General features: G+C 39.7%; 1 protein-coding gene across 3 annotated transcripts in view; it reads left to right on the forward strand.

The window, feature by feature from the left end:
• gpc5c (glypican 5c) overlaps nucleotides 1-22251 on the forward strand; it is a 110208-nt gene that overhangs the window by 12356 nt on the left and 75601 nt on the right. For all 3 annotated transcript variants that reach the window (XM_086271417.1, XM_086271416.1, XM_086271418.1), the window contains one exon: nucleotides 15802-16505. In XM_086271417.1, coding sequence (XP_086127543.1) covers nucleotides 15802-16505 — 704 coding nt within the window. The remainder of the gene's footprint in view (nucleotides 1-15801; nucleotides 16506-22251) is intronic.

Consider the following 22251-nt stretch of genomic DNA (forward strand, 5'->3'; position numbering starts at 1 on the left):
GTTGGTAAGTTGTTATGCTTCACCTACGTATGACATACCTGCAGCACACTGTACCTGCCACTGCATGGGACTGATAGCCCAGAGAGGCTGGCTTCTGCAAAGAATCAAGCTAGAAAACCCAGCGTTTGTTGACCTGTAACTGAACTTTATTTCCTCTACTAGAATCCAGATTAAACAATAAAATAAGCAAATATCTAAGTTTATTTGCTTGTTTCCAGGCAAGAATATTTATTTGTAAGTTTTCACTCAGATTCCCAGGACCTTGGTAACTGGCGTGCAGGCAAGTGTAACTGAGGAAATGGGCATGGTCCCACTTCTTCTCTGGGTTTGGCAGCAACAGAAATATGAAGCAGGATCACTGAGGGTAGACGGGAAAAGAGAGTATGGAGGTCTTTTTCTTAGCCTCTAGTGTTTTGTGGAAGATGGTCTGCTTCAGAACGGTCCAGTCCTGCTCCTGGGACAGTAAAACAATGACTGCAGTCCTTGGAAAAATAAATTATAGTAGTTTTGAAGTAGGGTGTAACAATCCTTGAAAGTAATAGTTCTTTTTGCTTTTGTTCTTTATTTATTTATATAGTTTTTGTTTGTGATGCCTCTTTGATATAAAAAATCTTTGCTGTAGATAAAAGCCTATCTTGGAAGTTAAAGGTCTTTGTGCTACACACAACTAAATCAAGCAGTGCACCAGCTTCCCAAGTTTGCCCTCCCTCCTCCACTAATTGCAGTGTCATTTAAATAAAAAAAACAAATCTAAAACAGACCAGGTTTTTCCTCCAGTACAATGCCACTCGGTAGGAAACATGCCTCGGATGTTTTAGTGCTACAGGAATTTTAGTACCATGCAATTAGTTTTATATGGCCACAAACTGCTTTGATGCAGCATTGGCCAGATTTTTGATACAAAGGAAGCAAGAAACACTGCTGGTCTTGGTGTCTAATATGAAATAATGGAGTAATAACGGGTAAGGGAACGGTCCTGTACATCGATGCCATGGAAATTACTGCTCACGTTTAACTCATGTATGTCATCTGGAAAGTGTATACTCATCCCCATAATGTTTCTTGAACTAAAATGAAAGCTATGTGAAATTCCACTGCTTGAACACAAAGCATTTTTATAAGTGTTTAAACGTTTCTAGAGATAAGCTCCTCTTACAGCATGCTCATAAACCAATTAAGTGAAATAGCTGTGTTTGTCCTTTTCAGGGTTATTATTATTCCTCCCTCCTTACCTCATGTCTGAGCCTTCCTCGTGAATGAAGATCAGATGTTCAACATATCCTGAAAAGGCCAAGATGGAAAATAACAATGGAATAACAATAGAAACTGGATGGTGCCGAAAATGATGATGTCACTAGGCTTTAATTTTCAAGGCCTTCTAAGGACAGTCTCTGAGCTGTCTGAGAGCCTGTAGTGGAATGTGAAGTAGCCGGTGCCTCATATACTGAAGTAACAAGAATATGAATTTGTCTGATAACATTGGTGCTGTTATTTAAACTCTAAATGATAGGAAATTGTCTGTGGATCACCTTTTCCTCCTATTTCTTTTTGTTTGCTCTCAGCTTATATTCAGGTGTGTGCAGCAAATCTCACGACGGGTGCAGTGTCTGAGTGTTTTTTTACACTGTTGTTCATATTATTTGAACTCAAAGCTCTCATGCTGATTGGTAAGGTTAGCCAAAAGGATATGCACACTGGAAGTTACATGGGGGTGTGTGAGGAGTGTGTCTGCATGTATATGTGCTTTCGTTGGACATCGTTTGTTTTGACAGCCTTAAATTTCCTACTGTGCTTTGTCTTATGTGGGAGTTGCCATGTCATGAGTATGACCCCCTAAATGCAGACCACATGTGCGCTTGTGTTCCTGTAATAATGTGAATAAACAGGTTTGCCTGCTAGCTTCAAAATCTTGAAAATATACAATTAACCTTAGCTATAGTCCTTCCACCTCATCATACCAGTAAAACCCACAGCCCTAAAACCCACAGCCAGGTTATTAATTTTCAGGCATCAGCCCCTCTCTTCCTTATCATTCATTCTTCCTAACATTAAACCTCCCACAGGATCCTCACAGATACACCTAGGTCAGCTCACTACTCTCCCTCTCTCAACCATAGCACAAACAGTCATAGTCTAATCCATGTCATAGCTGATAAGGAATGGTCATTGGGCACTGATGGTTGGTAGGTGTGAACCACAGAGCCCGCTCTAAGCTCGGTCAGCTTAAAATTGCCATCAAGGGCTTTCGGCTGTCACCCTGCCATAGCCAATCAGATCTGGCGTGATCTCGCTTGGAAACTTTTCTGTGGCCTAATGTTTTCTTGCTCGTTGTAAAAGGATTCTTACTAGGATTTTAGTAGATTCTTGTTCAGGGAACTCTTGTTTGCAAGCTGTTGAAAAGGAAAATGAATTTCATGTGTTTGTTTGTCTGTGTGTGTGGTGTCTGCGTGTGTGTGAGAGTGTGAACGACAGGTGGGAATGATGAGCAAGAGAGTAGGTATCTGGGTATATAGTCACGAGGCTGGGATGGCAGATGTCAGGAAAATGCTGACACTTTTGATCACTAGTGACACCGATATGAGAGGGGGGGGGCCTGACTCACAGCTAAAGGCCATTAATGTTTGTGTAATATAGAAATTTTGAACATGTGTATATTACATGTGCAGGATATTGTGTGTCTGTGTGTGAGCATATACATATGCACCAAAGACATGTAAGCATGTACAATATTTACCACCTTCACTAGACACTGTGGCCACCTTGAGGCTCAAGTTGTCCTCACAAGACTTGACAAATACTTTTTCAGAGAAATGTACTCTCTTGGCTTAAATATCATACAAAGTGAGTGCACTACATTTGAAACTTTGCAGTACGTGCCCTTTGAGGACAAGGAGTTAATTTGAGAAAGAGTGACAGGGACTGAAAACCACGCCATATAAAGAACGATTACTTTTCTCACTGAGGTGGCATAATTAGCTGATCCTTGTTTCATCATCCAGGAACTCTCCAGACGCCTGGCAGGCTATGCGTGTGCTTCTGTGTGCGTGTGTGTGCGCGTGTATTTCAGCACATGAATTTCAGACCCAATGTGATCGAAAACCACAATCGAAGACTTGAAGATACTTGAAGGCCTCGGCTTTTAAAGGCATAATGCAGAATAAGAAGACGAACTAATGGGGGGAATAGATAATGGGAATGCACAATAATAAGTGAGTCACTGTGAGATTGTTTGTCTTCCCAGGTGGCTTAGTTCTGCCTACAGTAATTGTCCCCCTGCCTTTTGGGAATTTACAGCTCTTCTAATTGCCTTTTTAGACAGTAGTTTCCATGTTAGTTGCTCTTTGCACTCACAACCCCATGCCTCTCATTTCCTCTCTCTCAGCACTGACAGGCAAACAAGAATACCTAGCCTGAAGCGTTTTAGTTTAATTAAAAAGTTTGCTTAATGCTTTCTTTATTTTAACTGTCAGAATCATCCTGGGTGGCCCACACAACGCAGCCTTTGTTGAGCCAACAGGTTCATTTATTGCATGTATTTGATTTGATTTATTGCTTTTGCATATGATTGGAAGAGTGAGTCACTTGACTGCTACATCCTGTTTTCAAGCATCGTTTATCCATCAGATTCAGGTCCCTCTATCTTTATTGCAATCTCTGGATTTGTCTGCAATGTCTTTCACTAATTTTATCCCGTCCTCTCTCACATCATCATTTTTGTTCTCTCACTTCACGTCTGCGTGTATATTTCTCTGCAGATGTTTTAAACGACAGGGTTATTGCTCTAGAGGCTGACGTTTGGACACAGAATGACATTGCTCGGCGCTATGAGCTCATGCTCAAATTAGGGAGGATATCCGGAATCGGTCCCTACATGTCTCATTTAGTCTACAGGGTGGAGGGAGACTGTGTTTATAGACTTAACATTGGAGCAAATGCACTGTGTCTTTCGAAGTGCGTGTGTACTAAGCGTGTTTCTATTGCAATGCCTTTCTAGTCTCCTGAGTAAACATGACACATGAGGACAGGATGCAAGAAGGATGCTTTCAGAGTTTGGAGAACTCGGCCTCACTGGGGAAAAGTGGGAAATAACAAAAGGAAAAGAGGGAGGAGCAAGGGAGAAGCTCAACGTGCCATAAAGTCTTGAAGTTGGGCTCAAATCTGTCCTAATTACCTCTGCTTTTCATTTGCCCTTCTCACCTCATGAATGTGTGAGAACCCAGAGAGCAGGGACTGGGGCCTTGAAAGTGAGCAGAGAGAAATAAGATGAAGGGAGGGCTTGTTGCTAAAGGAAGGAGCACAGTGAAGTGTGCACAGGTGTGTTTGAATGTGCTTCTGTCAGGTGTCTACCTGTGGGAGAATGCATGCTTTTAATGCATATGTATACCTTTAAAACCACTGAGTGAACAGGCTTTTTCTCTGTAGAGTCACTACGTGCTGCTACCCTCTTGACAACTTTCCTTTTTTATCGTCCCGGGTGTCTCTCTCTCCTTCTCTCTCGCTTTCTGTGAACCGTGCTTTGTCAGCATTGGTTGCTTAACAAGAGCATGCTGGGCCCAAGTGGGCAGCGTGCCAGTATCTTGAACTTGCTGGCTGGCATGTGTGCTGCAGAGCGCTCTCATGTCTTAAAGATAACATGGCTGCCAACAGTGCACTCTGCAAAATAGAACCATAACCATAAACACATCTCTGTTCTCCGCTGTCATATTTAATCCAAAAGTCTTCTTTTGTTTTTCTTCATTAGCCACCATCTTCCTCAGCAAGCACGCATGCATCACAATATTAGATTGAATGCCTAAGCAAATACCATAGCGGTCTAGATATCTGTCCAGCCTTGTGCCAAGTTCTATTGCAATGATTAGAAGGAACCTTGGATAAATATCCAATTTTTTCCCCTTCTCACAAATTATTTTCTGAGGCTGCTTAATAAATACTGTTTCCTACATTCCTGTTAGAAATAGTTGTGAGGCTATTGGTAAGACTAAGAGCACAATAAGCATCACACTCAGGAAATTACTTGATAATAAGACAAAGTCATATTTCCCAGTGCTTGTTACCAGTCCAAGACAGTTTGGCTTTTCTGGAACAGATTCTGTCTGTCTGGCTGATAGGATTCATACTCTGCTGCTGATAGGTTCAGCCTGGCTTTTTCTTATGTTATTTTCTTATGTCTCACTCAGCTGCACTCATGCTTCACTGGCTGATGTGTGTGTGTGTGTGTGTGTGTGTGTGTGTGTGTGTGTGTGTGTGTGTGTGTGTGTGTGTGTGTGTGTGTGTGTGTGTGTGTGTGTGTGTGTGAGAGAGAGAGAGATGTAGTTTTTTTCAGACATGGGATAACTCACATTGCTGAGGCATAGGTCACTTCTATGTTACGTTTCACATGACTTCATTCAGACATAATCAAAGTGACAGAGTGGACCGTACTGTGGCATCTGATGCTGTGAGGGTCAAGGTTGTCAAGAAAAGAAGAGACATCCTGCTTAGGATTTTCTGAAGACCTTAGTCTGAGACGTCAAGATTCATGCTCAGAGTCTGAGACCCACGAGTTACCTTCCACATTGCCATCTGTGTAGCCTGCTTGCTTTTTCATAAATGCTGTCTTCATAAACTCTCTTCACATTAATGCATACCCCCTCTCTTTTCAAGTCACTGTCCGTCTCAGCCAAAAGCCTCCAGAGTTCCTAAGAAACTGTTGAGCTATTGAGGAATTTTGGGTGTGGGGTCATAATCTTGCACGACCCCACATGTCTACACTAAAAACAATATTTATGCCCAAAATGTGTACTTTAAGTAATTTGATTGTAAATTTTCCATGTAATTTTGCAACATTAATACAGTACAATATGTTAAATTTAATGGGATAGGTTAAATGAAATGTGCGGGATTAGTATATATTCAGTGTATACTCAGCATATTTCACTCAATGATTAATTATTTGAATAAATAGACCTTTGATTTTATATATTTCAGCTACATTTTATCGAGAATTATTGCTTCATGTTTATAACGGCCAAGAATCATTTTTTGAATGCATCTGTTAATCCAACTGCTTGTACAGTGATTGCTAAATGTTTCTAGATCTGACCTAGTAAGGTTGCTTACACAAAGCTTAGATGTAGATGTGAGTACATGTGTCCTTACACAGCAGCTGTCAGTCAAAATGTTTTTGAGAAAATGCCTAATAACCAGAACCCTTACCACAGCAGTTTAATATCTCTGAGGACGAGGAGATATTTTTGAGGGAGATTAATAATGTGGATTCGACCATAATAAGGTCATGCTGAGGCACATAAGGGGATATTGGTGAGCTTGGGGGAATGGCGTGTTGTACTTTGCAAATTGGCCAGACTTCCTGTGAAGGAGAGCTGTTTTCAGCCAGTACCTGTGGGAGAATGTATGCTTTTAATGCATAAGTGGATCAACATTGTGATCAGCATATGCCTCTGTAGTATGACTCACATGTTTGCTTCAGCCCAAATTTGGTTGGACTTAGCTGTCTTTCTCTTGTGCCTCTTTTCCAGCTGGGTGTGGGAATGATTTAGCAGATCACTTCCACATTCAAGTCAAGTCATTTTGCTCATTACACCCTGTCATAGACACTCTGCTTCTTCTGTTTCCTTTTTGCCTCTGTGGCTTCTTTGTACCATTAACGAGTCCCCACAGTGGGATTTAGTCACAAATTCCCAGGTCATTCATCCATTGTATTAGGGGAGGAGTTGCAGTAAATGATGAAAATGGTCTTCTGACTCTCTCCAGCTGTGTCCTCTTTATATGATCAGTGATAGATTGTATCTGCTGCATTGTAAGCCAAGATGAACACAGGTTTAAGCCTTTAAGTCAAGCACAGTGCAGTCTATCATTGGTAAACTGTCACCACTTTGGGTTTTGGGATTGTGATGGGAATTTGCCCTTTAACATGAAATTTCCCACTCGTGGGACTAATAAAGGTATCTTATCTTAAGAAATATTGTTTTGCGTAGGTCTTGATTATTTAGTATCATCCTTTTGTTTATTGTAGTCAGAAAATACAAGCATTTTATTTTGTTTTCATAGCGTACTGGACTTAGACATTTATACAGACCAGTTTTGGCCCCTAATTTAAACAATACGCTTGCACCTTCCTGTATGCCTGATTTATGATAAAGCTGATAAATGAAAACAGAGGCCACACCTGCTTAGAAAAGTGGAAAATTCTTTATTAGAGTCCCTTTCATCTTGGATTTGTTTAACACCTCAGTCCGTTTAAGGGTCTGTTTCATGTTAATCATATGTTAGCCTAAATGTTTCCTTTCATTTTTTTATGAATATCTGGAGTCCAGTCTCTTTCCCTGGCTGTCTCTAGTTTAGTCTTCATCAGTTTCCACTTAAGTAATGGTTTATTACCTGGACATATTTAAAATTTGTCGCAAACTACAGAGAGTCATGCATTTAGTTAGGTTTAGCTAGGCACTTTTGTTCAATTTACCTGTGTATGTAAAAAGGCATCGCCGGCTAATTTGAGGTTGCACCGGACCTATATTCTTTTGCAAATGGAATCATTTCACTACTTAATTTTTGCCAATAAAACATTAAGTTCCATAATATTGTAAGTGCAATACGGTTATGCAAATTTTTGATTGTCAATGCAAACTGTTTCTGTGTATTGTGATTGCTCAAGGCATACTGCCAAGTAGGGCAGGGCAATATGGCCAAAAATACTCATCATGATATATATTTGAAAATTTGCCATAACGATATAACTGACAATATATTTGACGCAGGACAAATTACTTTACAACTCCACAACTTTATTAGTGCAAAAAAAAAAAAACCATCAATGTATTTTCACTTAAACAAGCAGCTGTTTTTTTATGTGCATTAAAGTTATATAAAAATGTAACAGTGCAAATGCAAATTCCTTGCTGACAGTTTAATCAAAAGGCATTTCCAGTGGAAATTGGCCAACATATCCTCAGCATAACCATGTATAATATCCACAAAACTTAAAAAGACCTTATACACAAACAATACGGTAATATTATGTTGAAGCACCGTAGGTATTACGAGGCTCCTGACTACGGTAGCTGCAATGCTCTGACAATCCATCAAGCGGTGCGGGTTCATAGCTTAGCAAAGTCGTACTAAAACAATTTTTGACAGATTTTTAAGCGCCGTGTGCGACATAAAATCGGTTCGGTAATAACGGTAATAACGGTAATAACGGTAATAACGACAGCCCACTTGCATGCTCTACCAAAAAATGTGCTTTGGTGTGTATCTGCCAAACCAGTTCCACACCACTGAAGTTGCAGCATTTTTACAAACTTGAACCAAAATTAGCATATGTCAGAGGTTCCCAAAGTGTGGGGCCCGCCCCCTGGGTGCGGCCATTGTGGTGGGGGGGTGAAAAGAAAAAACAAAGTGACACTTGGACACTGCTAACACAATGGACATGTTTTTAACACAACCTGACACAAACGCAAAGCAGGAGATGAAGCATGGCCAAATATGTTTCCAAACCAACTTTCTTCCAAGCCAAAGACTAGAAAATATGGTGAAGCATATCTTCCCTTTGGCTTCACCTGCACAAGTGCCAAGGTAGGTCTCCCCTGCAGAACTGGTTTTCCCTGTGTCAGGAGCACGCGCTGGGCTCTCCAAATCACAGACAAACAGTATCAAACATTCTTGATTTTTAGTTCACAAACACTTCTTGTAATGACTAACTACTCCTGACAGTTTGGAGATGTTAGCTCTTTATACAGTAAAGTTACTGTACTGTTTTTGAACCCATTTTGTACAGAGAGGCATTTTTTTGAAAAATGTATTGATAGCAATGTTGAATATTATTACACAGGAAAAAAACAACTACACATAAATTAATTACACCTTTCTAAATGGAGGGACAGTAACTGCGTGTGTATATGTAAGCGTGTAAAACCTGAAGATAGTCAGATTAACAGTAACAGTATTTTGTCTCTATCTGCCATTCTGTAATTCATCTCTTGTACCTTTGACGTTGCATGACAAACTCTGTATTCCTCGTCCACAAGTAAACGCAAAAAAAAAAAGATTTTTCTTGTAAAATAAGGGGGGGGGGCTAGCAAAAAAAGTTTGGGAACCACTGGCATACGCCATGGAATTTTGTTTGAGTCACCACTAAATACAAAGTGAAGACTTTGAAAAAGCGCCGGAGGTTTGGCAAAAACTGCACATAGAGCAGGTTTTTGCTAGTGAACTACAATAAACAGAGAATTTTAATCTTTTAGAGTTAAAGGCAATAATTTGGTGGCATGAATCCTGGGAAAGAAAAATCAGTCTTTCTATTGAATATTTGCGTATATGACCATCCCTACACCTTCTGCACTCATGCAGCCCCCTATCAGCATCCCAACCACTGTGTTCCCTAGCCTTTTCATTTCCTTTCACATCTTTAGAAAGTTTCACAATCTGAAACTTTTGTATGAACTAATGTTCTTACTGCATGGAGCAATGCTACATTTTTCACAATCTAAGCCAGAGTTAGAAAAAGTATGTCACTCGCTGGTCCTTCTCTTTTCTTTCGTCATACAGTTACTCAGAATGGATGCTGTCTAATCACTTTTCCCATGGTGTTGACTGGGTAAAATATATTTTGTTGCTATGGTCACACTTCTAGTAACACTTGCTGCATTTAGATGCGCATACTTGTAATCTATATACCAATAAATTAAAGAGAAAATGGGACATGACTAAACTCCTATGGCCCTCTTAATGATAAGTACCAGAGGTTCTGTCCATCAATCTGTCAACAGTGTCTACCAGTGCTGACTGTCTACATTTCCCCTTTATGGTATTAGCCACTTTAGCAACCACCCCACCACTCTCCCCTCACCCCCTTCACCCACAGCTCCTGAGCTCTGTCTCCTCTGTCCCTGTCGTTCTCTCATCTGCTCATCTGCTCATTTCCCTGCAGTCGATCATGTTTCCCCTCTTTTGCCAAAGCAGAAAGCATTGCCCCCCCTCCACCACCATTCAGTCTCCATGTTCAGTCTGCCTCCCTGCCACATTATAGGGCAGTGCACTGTGGACACTGCAGGATATGAATTTTTCATTTTTTAAATTTTTCTTTCCTTACCTATTGACACAGCAGGGTTGCCATTTAGATTCCCGGAATGCTTACAGTGAAATATAAAGCCCCCACACCCCTCCCTCATTATTCCAAACGTTCACCTCCTGATAGGACAAGACAGGCAAATTGGGACTTGGAGCCAAAGGTCAGCTACATTATGTGCACATACATTTTGATTGTATATGGGCTTTCAAAGAGGTTTTTCAACTCAAAGTGTTCTTGGCAAGGGGCAGTTTTCCGATTCTTTTAGGTCAAACTTATGTGAGCAGCATGTTTGCGCCTGGTGTCTGACAGATGAGTCATGCTACCACTTTAGATTTTAGATGTATGATTTCGCTGCACAAGTATGATGAATCAACAGATTAATTCAAAGACTTATTAATAGTTTATTACCATTAAACGGGGAGATTGTGTGACACTGCAGCTCTTCCATGTAACCTAAGATGACCAGCAGTGAGTGGGCGATGATGGACCTATATACAGTATTTCTGCTAATTAAAACAAGAATATGTAATCTACACATATGTCACTATGTCACATAACTGTGTGGTGACCTGTCTGAAACCCAAGCGTGTAGGATTAAAATGCTTTGCCTGAGAACATGGTTGGTCAGGTTCAGTCAGGACTGATTGCCAAGATAGGAATGACCCACAACTCCATGGTATGAGAACAGTGTCTCCGGTCTCATTATCACGGTATTACCACATCTCCAAGCACACGGAAGCACACACACATCTACAGGGTCACATATAGATGCTTGAAAATAGACATACATAGAAGCAAATATGTAGATTCTCTCTGCTTGTGCTCGCGCAAAAATTGAAATCAGTGTCATCTGTGATACCCTGTATCTCAGGTTTTCATAATGGGATTTGGATGTAAAGTCCAATAATGGTTGTAGGGTTACAAAGTTTTTTATGCACACACACACGCAAGAACTTGAGCCCTCAAGTGCATCATGCAACACTTGTTTTTATTACTGTTTATCCACCAGCTATCCCACAGTAATTAATTTTAATTGAATTATAATTATATAGCGCCACATCACAACAGCACTCACCTCAAGTCGCTTTATATAAGGTACAGACACTATAATAATACAAAGCAAACCCAACAATCAAAGCACTTGGTGACAATGGAAAAACTCCATTTTAGGAGGAAGAAACCTCTGGCAGAAACTCAATTTGCCAGGATAACAGAACAAAGTTAGATTGCAATGCAACACCTCTACAAGCATGCCACTTCCATTATTAGATATACCCTCAGGGGACAAAATACATTTTTTGGAGTATTTTTACCTAATGCAAACATATATAATTCCATCCATCCATTGTTTTGTCCACTTGCCCAATTTAGGCACACCCGGGGGCTGGAATCTATCCCAGCTTTTAGGTTGGGAGTTGGGTTAAACCTTGAACTTAATATGTTTCCTTTTATTCTGTTTCTCTCCTGTTTATAACTGAACTGGACGTAGTATTTGTGTAGCAGATTTGGTGGAATTTTGCCTGTTATTTTACGAATTCATAATTTTCAAGAGGATACTATCAGCGGTGCAGCAACCTGAGTTTCAGTGATGTGAAGTGAACAGGCAAAAGAACTGTTAGTGAAGTGAGCACTTATGAATTAAACTATTTCAAACAGTAGGCAAACATTTGAAATGCTACCTTAACGAGCAACAGATAGTTGCTCTAACAGTTATTTATTAGAGAGTCACCCAAGGTATTCAGATGTATCCTGGAATGTCCACCAGCAAACCATTGTCTATAATCTATAAACCAATGGATGAAAGAAAGTCTGGAATTTTCAAAGACTGCTCACAGAGTCTTTAAATAATTAACAATAGCCTCTATAATGCAACAGCAGTCAATCTACTGGTCAGACAGAATAATTAACCTTTAATAATTAACATATGCACATCTTCTGCATGCGTGCATTGTGATTTAGACTGAGGAATCCATCCATACAGTAACAACTGTGTAGCAAAAGCAAGAAACGCCAGTTGTGACAAAACCATAGTGCTGTGCTTATTTTTGACTTGGTGATTGTGGCAGTTTCATAGTGACACTTTAGCTTTAATTGAGACAGTTAAACAAAGGGTTGGCATGCAGAATGTAAAGTGGAAATAACCTCCTATGACTTAAATCCAGTATTTTAGAGAATGACCTTGGCATAGCATTTGGATGTGGTGCAATACCTTATTATAGAGTCATAAATACATTCTCAGTTTAAGCCACTGTAGGGCAAAGGCGTCTTCCTCATTGCCGCTGGCTGCTATTTTACACATTTAATACATTGTTTATTCCAAACGGAGAAGATGTCAGATTGCACCACACGGCCACAGACAAACAAGGTCTGTTCATTTGTTTCCATAGAGTTAGCGTGACAATTATGTGTTTTGAATTTCAGTGTTTTAGGACTTCCTAGCAAATTAAAGATAATTGCCTCGTAAAAAAATATCCTCCAAAATAATCCAGTAAGGCTTCATTTCCCAACAGGATCACAGATGGGAGGCTGTGACATAGTAATGATAGCCACCCACGAGTGTGTGTCTGAACTGAATGTGGTCAAATCCAGAATTAGGTACAGTGGTTAGACAGAACAATCAAACCCCACTGAGTTCCACGCAATGCTAGTTGTGGCTTAAAAAGTGGCCTGTTTTTTGTTCTTAGTATATTTCCCAGAACTGGAAAATGCAGAGAAGCCCACAACAGTCATGCTTGACTAATCACAGAATGAGAATCTAGATCTGTCTAACCATAGGAGACAACTTTTTCGAAAATCACAGATGAATAAAAATTTAAAAATGAGTCATGAGATCCAGTTCACACTGTATATGAAAAATCAAATGCTTGTGGAGTATGGTATAAGGCAGCTTATGCCTAAACCAGACTGTGCCTGGTCATCACTGTACCTTTCTATGGAGGCAGGTTCCTTCATGGTTCTTGCTGTTAGTGCATTAGGTCTTTTGTGGCTTCTGTTATATAAACTTCCTTTATACAAGTCTGCAGCCCTTCTCTTATCTGGTATATGCTGAGTGACAAGATGGAAGATTTGCATCTTAGTAATGAGTAGGTGAACAGTAACGTTTGAAGGTTAAATTACAGCTTATACTGAAGTTGCATTCTAGGTATAACTTATAAATTGTACCTTCAATTATGTATTGTGAATCTACAATACTCCCTGGGAGCTTATGTTTATATGACTCGCCTCCAGATTTTTGTGGCTGCATGAATATATGTGTGGGTTGTTCTACCAAGTTAATCGAGCAAAAGGCAATGATAGGTTATAACTATAACCTCTGCCCCCAGAAGGATAAGAATGAGGTAAAACACTGTGTTCCCTGCCTCGTAGCTTTGCTTAAAATCTGAACTGCTGGAATGTTTGAATAATTTAAACCGCACCTCACTGCAAGCTGTCACCCAGAGAGGTTTGAGTAGAATCATAACATAACATAGCAGTCATAACTTATCACTTATTGTTTGTCACGGGGAGTGTGGAAAGGAAGAAAGGTGGGTTTTTGTTCCAATTCTATATATTCGGACATGGACACGTTTGAAGTAAGAGCCGCAGAGAGACAGGGAAGTCCAATGAGCCCAGGGGCCAAATGAATCCAGATGTCAGAGCATGTTCGTAAGGTGGAGTCGGGTTGTACGGTAGTTGTTTTTCCTTGTTTAAAAGTTCAGTCGTTTCTTTATTCCATTTTTCCTGGCAGTTTCCCACTCTCTTCCCTTTTTCTTCTTTCGTGTTCTTTCTCCGTGTCACTCTCTTGGCAAATATGAAAAGCTCTTTTAACAAGTATGGAATGTCTTAAGGATTCAGTGATCCTGTCATAAACCCACTGAATGATTTGCATCCACTTATGGGGCTGCTGAGAGCTAGAAGACATTTTTTGTTCACCTCTTGTCTTGAGAAAACTTCTGTTTTCTTATGTAGAAAAGACGCTCTGTCTCGCAGAGAGAAAGATTAAACCACGGTATTTCGGAGCATGATAATGTTATAATAACACTATGTAATGCCGTGTAATCTAAACCCGTGGTTGCATCTTGTGGTATAAATGTCCTGCGGCCATTAAGCATTGCGGCCTTGACTGGCAGGCAAGCAGGCAGACCTCACATTGATAACAACTTTGTAGACCAGGACCGGAGGCTTAGAAGACAGTGAAATGGCACTAAAATGCTGTCTTTACAACTTCTTTGGCAGTCTTGCGATTTTTTTCTTTGCCCACTCCCTCTCTTGGCTTCCTATTTTTCTTCTCTTCTACATCTCTTTTTAGCAGGACCTCTTTGAAGGCTTTTCTGACAGCTTTCAGCAAGCAATCCGGCTATAACTTGTCACCCTTTAGCTTTCCAGTCATATTACCTAACAGAGGATTTTTTCCCCATGTCTCTCGCCCTTAGTTCAATCACACATTCTTTTGTTTTCTAGGCCAATTTTACAGGCAGCAACGTTAAATGTTAGCGGGAGCAGCCCCGATCACAGTGATGTTGTTATCGGGTGTGTTACAAATGAGTTGTGCTTTTTACTGGCTTGTGGGGAGTCCCAGTGTGTCACAGACGGCGGTCATATTAGTGCAGCTGTTGAGGAGGACATGGCTGTTGTTATCCTTCTGTCTGTGAGATGGGAGGGGCTGGACACACACCCACGCATACACACACGCACACACACACACACACACACACACACACACACACACACACACACACACACATAGATTTGCTTTGGTGAATGAAGTCTGATGAATCAACATCCTTGTTAAGTTAACATTATTCCGGATGTTTATCAATAAATAAATAAATAAAATTAAAAGTCCAAAATGCCTCATTAATTCTTCATCTGTTATTCGTCTGTTTTCGGTCCCACATACAGTACTGAACAGGTACTGGAGACTAATGTTCTTTTCAGTGACTACTGTACATGTATATGTGTTTGTACCTACATACACGTGTGTGCATGGTTGTTGGAGTGAGAATATGTGTGTCGGCCCCCTCTTTCTCTTTTCTCAGTGTCTGTACAGTTGCTACTGTGCCTTTATGTTTGGTCATGCTTTCAAGGTGACATCACACACCAAGAGAGGAGGGTTGAGTCCGCGACATACAGACAGAAACCCACAGGAACCCACACACTTACATGGAAAAAAAATATATGGAAAGATGGTGGAAGTAAGATCATGGGCGCAGTGTAGAGTTTTGAGTCATGTAGGTGAAATAGGTTGAATAACCTTCAGATTTCAGATTGCAATATGAAATAATTGATGTTAACATTTTTTAAAGTTGCATTCAATGGGAAATCATATCAATTAGCAGAGAAAAAGTTCAACATTTTAGTAAAATGAAAAGAAAGAAAATTAATTTGGTTGCAGCTCAGCCGTAGACCTGCTATTAAGTATGTACTTAATAACGTAGCAGATTACAATGGTCAGCATATTATTAAATCTTTATTTCTCTCTCTGTAGAAAAGCAGAGGCATCTTTTCTAAGACATGCATACTTTGCGAATATTTTCCATAACTTTATCCAACTGCAATTCTCACCTCAACTTGATAAACATAAACCAAGCCTAACTGTTTAGCTTCCAGGGTTTTGATATGTGTTTGCAGTTGAAATGCCTTATGCAATTCCTGGTGAGCTTGTAGATCATGTAATTTAAGATTTATTGATGATAGTAATGAAATGTTATTTACTTTCCCTCTGTCTTATTTCTGTGTCTCTCTCCTTTCAGACATGTTCCAGTCCCTATTATCCTTCTCTCAAGGCCACCTGAGTTCGCTGTTGGAGGGAAGCTTCCCATCTCTGTCCCAGCAAGCACTACCCCATGTAAATCAGCTTTTTTCCTCCCTCTCCCTCTACCTCCGTGGAGGTAATGTCTCTGTGGAGGGAGAAGTCCACCATTTTTTTAACAACCTCTTCCCACTTGCATACACGCGCCTTATAAATCCAGGCGTTGAAGGCAGCATAATGGTGGGCAGTAAAATGGGTGACTGTCTCCGTATGATCCGGCCAGATATCAACCCGTTTGGTAATCACTCTGTCGTCATGGCCCAGAAGCTGGCTGGGGCTTTGGGGGTTGGGCGGCAACTCGGTCTGGCCCTGGAAGAAGGTCTGGAGGTCATGAACGCAACCGAATATGCCAGACTGAGCAAGGAGTGCGTAAAGTCCCTGGTGAAGATGATGTACTGCTCCCACTGCAGAGGTCTGACGTTGATCAAGCCCTGTGGGGGCTACTGTCTGAATGTAATGCGAGGCTGCTTGGCTTGCGTGTCAGAATTGGATCAGCCTTGGAGGAGATACACTAGGTTGGTGGAGAAACTTACCCATGCCATGGCCGAGCAGCACAGTTTGGAACTGGCCATGCTGGGCGTCAGAGGGCACGTTAATGACGCCTTGCTTTATACAGAGCTTCATGGTCCACTCATTACTGCCACGGTGAGTACACACTGGTGAAACATCGATCATAGGTTTTAATGCACAAGAAAAGGCCTCCAAAACTTTTCTTTTTTTTGTTTGTTTGTTTAATATCTTTGTTTTAAACATGTACCTTGGCAAAGTTTAATATATTGATTGGAAAGCTTTTGCAGCTTGCTTGTCAGTTATGACTTATTTTTTTCCAGCAGTGCAACAAAGAACCCTACACACTACATTAATGTTTCTGCTACGTTGAAACTTTTCAGAGAAAAATAATGTTTATACTGAAAAGAACTTTAGCCCCCACCAAGTTAACTGAGGCTAGAGGAATAATTTTTCAAAATGGTAAGGCAGCTAAAAATCTCCATTGTTTACATTCTGACTGTGGAAATATTGCTCATTGACTATGGTGAACCTGAGACAAAAAGTGGATAAAGCGTATGCAAGTGAGTGCACTTGCATGCTATAAATGCTACCATATGGTTTAAGCAATATGTGTGCACAAGTTAATATTGTCAACAGCATATACAGAGTTTTATAAACTGCTGCCAGAGAAACCTGAAGCTAAACCTGTTCTTTTATGACAGCAAGCATTACAGTTAAGCTGTACCTAGTTAGGCAACTTAGCAAGTAGTACAGAGGTTATAATACATATTGAGTAGTCTTCTTTGATTATTGGTTTCAGACAAAATAGCTTTTGAATCAGGCCATTATTATCACAAGTTCAAAGCACCAGATTGTAATTGCCTAGCAACATCTGTGTAAATAATTTTTCTTTGCCTAAACTTCAAATAATATTTATCTAGAAGGTAAGAAAAACATATTTCATACTTGTAGCAATTCTGGTGACAAATGGCCAGCAGCATATTAAGTAAGTAACTTATGTGCTTCAACATGTGAAACCAGCAGTGTGGCTCTTTAGTTGTGGAGGAATACTACAAAACATAAATGGATCCATATTAATGCATAGACAGTTATAACCTGCACAGATGCTTATAACTTTCTCTGTTTGTGTGTAACAGAGGAGAGTTAGGTGCCAGGCTTAAAGACTGACCTAATAAAAATATGCGGGGAGAGAGACCAAGCTTGTATTTCATGTGTGCGTACGTGTGCCTGCTTGGTATTCATAGGGTGGCAGGCAAGCCCAGAGCAGGGGACTCAGCAGCATGAGGACAAGTGGTACAGAATTGAAAGAGTTCCAGCTAGGCCATACAATCTACACCTAGTAAGCTGACAAAAAAAGGATCTGGATACTAGTGGCTTTCATATGTTTGAGTAAACACTCACCAAGGTTGGAGCATAAACATGAGCACCCATGTGTAAAAAGTCATCAGACACGCACCCGCACACTAAAAGGCCTACGAGTTCTACGAAATACCCATCGAACCCACTAAAAAATGTTAAACTGTGGTACAAGTGCAAAAATGTGCTTAACTAAAGTCGAGTTGAAAAAAACGAACTCTGCTTCTTTTTTGCCCAGTCAGAGTATTATATGGAGTTGTTATTAAAGGAATTATTCTGACTGTGCGGTTTAATTCTGGGATGCTGTCCCAAGCCATTTGTGGTTGCGCTTTCATTTACTCTGTTAGCTGCAGACTACATGGTCTCCAATATACGTTGCCATACAACACATTGTACATACAAACTCACACAAACGCATACACAGAGGATTGCCCAAGGATGACATTTTTAGCCCAACCTAGCAACCTAGGTCTAACACATTCCTGCTTTTATTGATATAGAGCCTAACTGTGGGTGGGTTGAAGGGAAGTGATTATAGATTTTGGTAGATCCTAGAGTTGGATTATGAGAAGTAGACACCATTAGGGAAAATATGAACAAATATGCAGTAAAACAGTTACTCTTATTGATGCAAAGAGCAGCACCAATGTTCAGTGAGGCTTTCTCAGAATACAGCTGTGTTTAATTCATCTTAAAGTTTCTCCAGATTCAGCTGTGCTTCTGAGGCCATTTGTTGAGATCATTACAAAAATGATATGGCTCATTTGACCTACAGGGAAACCTTATATCTTCATGTGTGGTTATGATGGCCAGACTAGGATAACTCTTAACACATAAAAGCATGTTTTTTTTCTCACACATTCATTCAGTGACTCAGTTGCTTACTAAGCTCTTTATGGTATGTATATGAGAAAATAGCAACAGTGGTCCATATTAGAACAGTTTATATGCAGGTCTACCTTATCCGCTTGTTGGTTTTACCACACCTTCTCATTACGGTCTTACGGAGGAATGATAATAGCAGACTGGGCCTTTAGATAATGGAAACAAGGGCTCGTGGGTTGATTGGAAGCTTTCCATTTACCATCGCGGCACCTCAGTAGACTGCAGAAGTTTACATAGCAAGCACTTTTTCTTTTACACTTGGCAACAATAAAATTAAGGATTATCATTGGTTTGAAAATACAACCTCACTTTCAAAAGTTGGGATAGTAGGCAGAATATAAATAAAACTGAATTTATCGAGTTGCAAATGATTTGAAGCCTATATTTCATTGTAAATAGAACAAAGACTAAGAACTGAATGCTGCGACTGAGAAATTGGACTGTTTTTTAAATTAAAAAGTATGCTAATTACAAATTTGATTGCAACTAAAACACACATGGATCCATCCTACAACTACTTAGGTTAATTGTCAACAAGTAGTAACACAAATGATCAAACCAAAGAGGCTGAGTGTTTTAGAAGTAAAGATGAAGAGGGATTCACCCAGCTGTAAAAGGTTGTCTCATCAAATAGTTAAGCTATTTAAAAATAATCTTTATGTCTTTTTAGTTAGCTTTAAAAATGTTTTATATGATAGTTTTATTATAGTATTGTTAAAATAGAGAATCGAGATAAATCTTCAGGCAGTGCTGCATTAAAAATAGACACAGTTCTGGGGTGGATGTGGCTTCACTGGTTTAGGAATACATGTGAAAAAGGTCAGTAAATTTATTGTGTTGCTGCATCCACAAATGCAATTTAAAACTATTATGCAAAGATAAAGTCAGATATAAAGAAGATCCACAAAATCCACCATCTTATCTGGGTTTGTGCTCATTTAATTTGGAGTTAGGCAAAGTGGAGAACTGTTGTTCTTAAAAGTTAAATAGAATATCTGGTCTAAAGACATTGTTCTGTATCAGTGTGTGGTTCAAAAGACAGCGTCTTAGGTACTTTATAGTGCACGTGGCATGGGTAACCCACACATCTGTGAAAGTTCCACTTGCTGAAAAAATGTAAACCGGTTTAGGAGCACCATGTGCTGTCGTTCAGATGTCTTACTTATTTTAGCAGGACAGTAGCAAACTACATTCTGCACATGTTGCAACAGCACATGGTTCTGTGACCAAGAGAGTACAAAGATCAAACCCTTTTTAATAGTAATACACGAAGGAACTGAAATCTTTAGTTCCCAAACAATTAGAAAGGTGATTAAAAAGGAGGTGATGCCAAAAAATATGTTTACTTTATATGTAAAATATGTACTTTCAGACCATTTTCATCATTTGTTTCAGATATGCTGATGAAAACAGTTCAGAAGGTCTTTTTTTTAATCATCTTATATGACACACATGCTCAGGCTTTTATATATACTTTCTGTATCTGATATTTCAGACTGTTAGCTTAATGTTTGCTGCCAAATAATGCAGATGGCAAATCTATATGCTTAAACCATCTTTCTAAATTGCGTGTGCCTTTGGCACGCCTCTAAACATCAGGCGGAGTGACTGACTTAGTCAGCAGTCCATTAGCTAATGATGGTTGATGCAGCCCATCTTATCCTCAGTCGCCCTCACACATTTCTGCCACTCTCAACTTCTCTCACTGTAATACTGTATGCTGATCATATGCAGCCACACCACAACAAATATACAAACAAACAAGAAATATAAAAACAAACAAATGAATAAATAAATGTTGTTATAACAGCCATAAATGTGATTGAGAGTGGAATGCCTTTGCCTCTGAACACAAAGCAGTTGCACTCAGTTTAATATCTTTCTCTAGTAATCTTTACTTTGGAGTGATGGATTGACAGAATCATATTGTTTCAGAAGGCACACCATCTTGGATCAATCTAGTGGAATCTAGTGTGTGGTTTTTCTTCAGAGCTCGTGGTCGGCTACTGGATGGATTGTTTGTACAGACAGAAAACAGGCAACAAAAAGAAACTTTATCAGTATAATAAATGAAAGAATGTTTCCAACACTTTGGTATATTGATCATAGTCTGTAAGCTTCTCCAATCAAAGTCCAGATTTGTGTAATAAACTTCAATAGTGCCATCCAATGTAATAAAATCATGTTTGTTTATTTATTTATTTTTTTTGTCTATTACATAGTAAATCAGAATACCTCATCAAGTCATATTACCTCTCATATTGATCCAAAAAAAGTCGGATTCCTGATGAGACTTTTTGTTCTTTACAACACACAAATTCCTGATACCTTCTCATGGCTTAAGCCAAAAGTTAGACGTCTCTCCTAATTAAATAAACATAAACACATTTTCTGATGCTGAATGCACAAAAATCACACTTCAGTGATTCTTATTTATAGTGCTTCCTGAATCCTGTATTTTGAACTAGCTACCATAATAATATCAGGCAGCAGCTGCTGCAATGTTAACACAAGTGCCTGCTGCATCTGTGTTATGATTTTCATGGTAAACGCTGGCCCATTAGAAGCCTTCATGAACACATGGGCTCCCAGTTTCTCTTTAGATGCTTATTTTCTCTCCCTGTGGCCGTATGTTCCACAATATATTGTAGAGACAGACAAGATGAACTCACTTGACTTTCCCAGTCTCTTTCTCTTGCTTTCTTTTCTTTTTCTCTATATATAACACTACTTGAATCCACTGAGACGTCTTGGCACATTCGGTATCTGTAATTCTCAGAAATGTATTTACAGTTTTGCATAAACGTTGTCAACAAACTCCACAGTAACACCCATATTCACAAGAAGAAAAAAAAACAAAAAACAAAAAAACAAGAGGCTCTCATTTTTAGATCATCTGCGAGTGATTTAATCAGGGTAAACAAGCCTCAGTGTGGAGAGAGGAACTCAGTGTGCTCCTTACAGACTGCAATCTGAAGGACTTTTTCCTGTGATATATGAGTGACTGCAACTCTCTTTAATTAGCACTGACATCGTTTGGACAACGGAAAAAGGAGAGAGGGGAGGACAGATCAACAGAGACTGAGAAAGAATAGACAAAATGATTTAGACAAAATGAATGGAGCCCCACAAAGACTGCAATGAAGAACTGTTAGAGAGGCAAAGGGCACACAGGGGGAGACGTGTAACAGTGTAAATTGTCTACACTCTTTTAGTCAGGGTTGTCGGAGATCTTCCTGTATGAGTGGGAGGATTGCTATAGAAAGAAAAGTAGGTTATTCAACATTTTGTTTTTAGCTACTACACATAATCATACTCACTTCAGTTAAATTCAGTTTTATTTGTATACTGAAAAAAAAACATCACAAACTGCTAAAGATGCCAGAAAAGTCAACCAAACAGAGCATTCACTATGAGCAGCACTTGGCAATGGTGGAAAAGAAGATCTCCTTTTAACAGGAAGAGACCGCTGACAAACCCAGACTCAGGGAGGTGTGGCTATCTGCGGCGAATGGTCGGTTAAAAAGTTAATGACGTGCCATATAAAGATGTGGGGATTGAAAAGAGGTGAGCGGAGGACAAATACTCAGTGCATCATGGGAAGTCCTCCAGCAGCCTACACCTATAGCGGCATAAAGCC

Source organism: Aulonocara sp. 'chitande type north' Nkhata Bay, linkage group LG18, assembly GCF_057382095.1.
Source record: "Aulonocara sp. 'chitande type north' Nkhata Bay isolate Kocher_YH1m ecotype deep benthic linkage group LG18, A_spYH_male_GT1.1, whole genome shotgun sequence".
Lineage (NCBI taxonomy): Eukaryota > Metazoa > Chordata > Actinopteri > Cichliformes > Cichlidae > Aulonocara > Aulonocara sp. 'chitande type north' Nkhata Bay.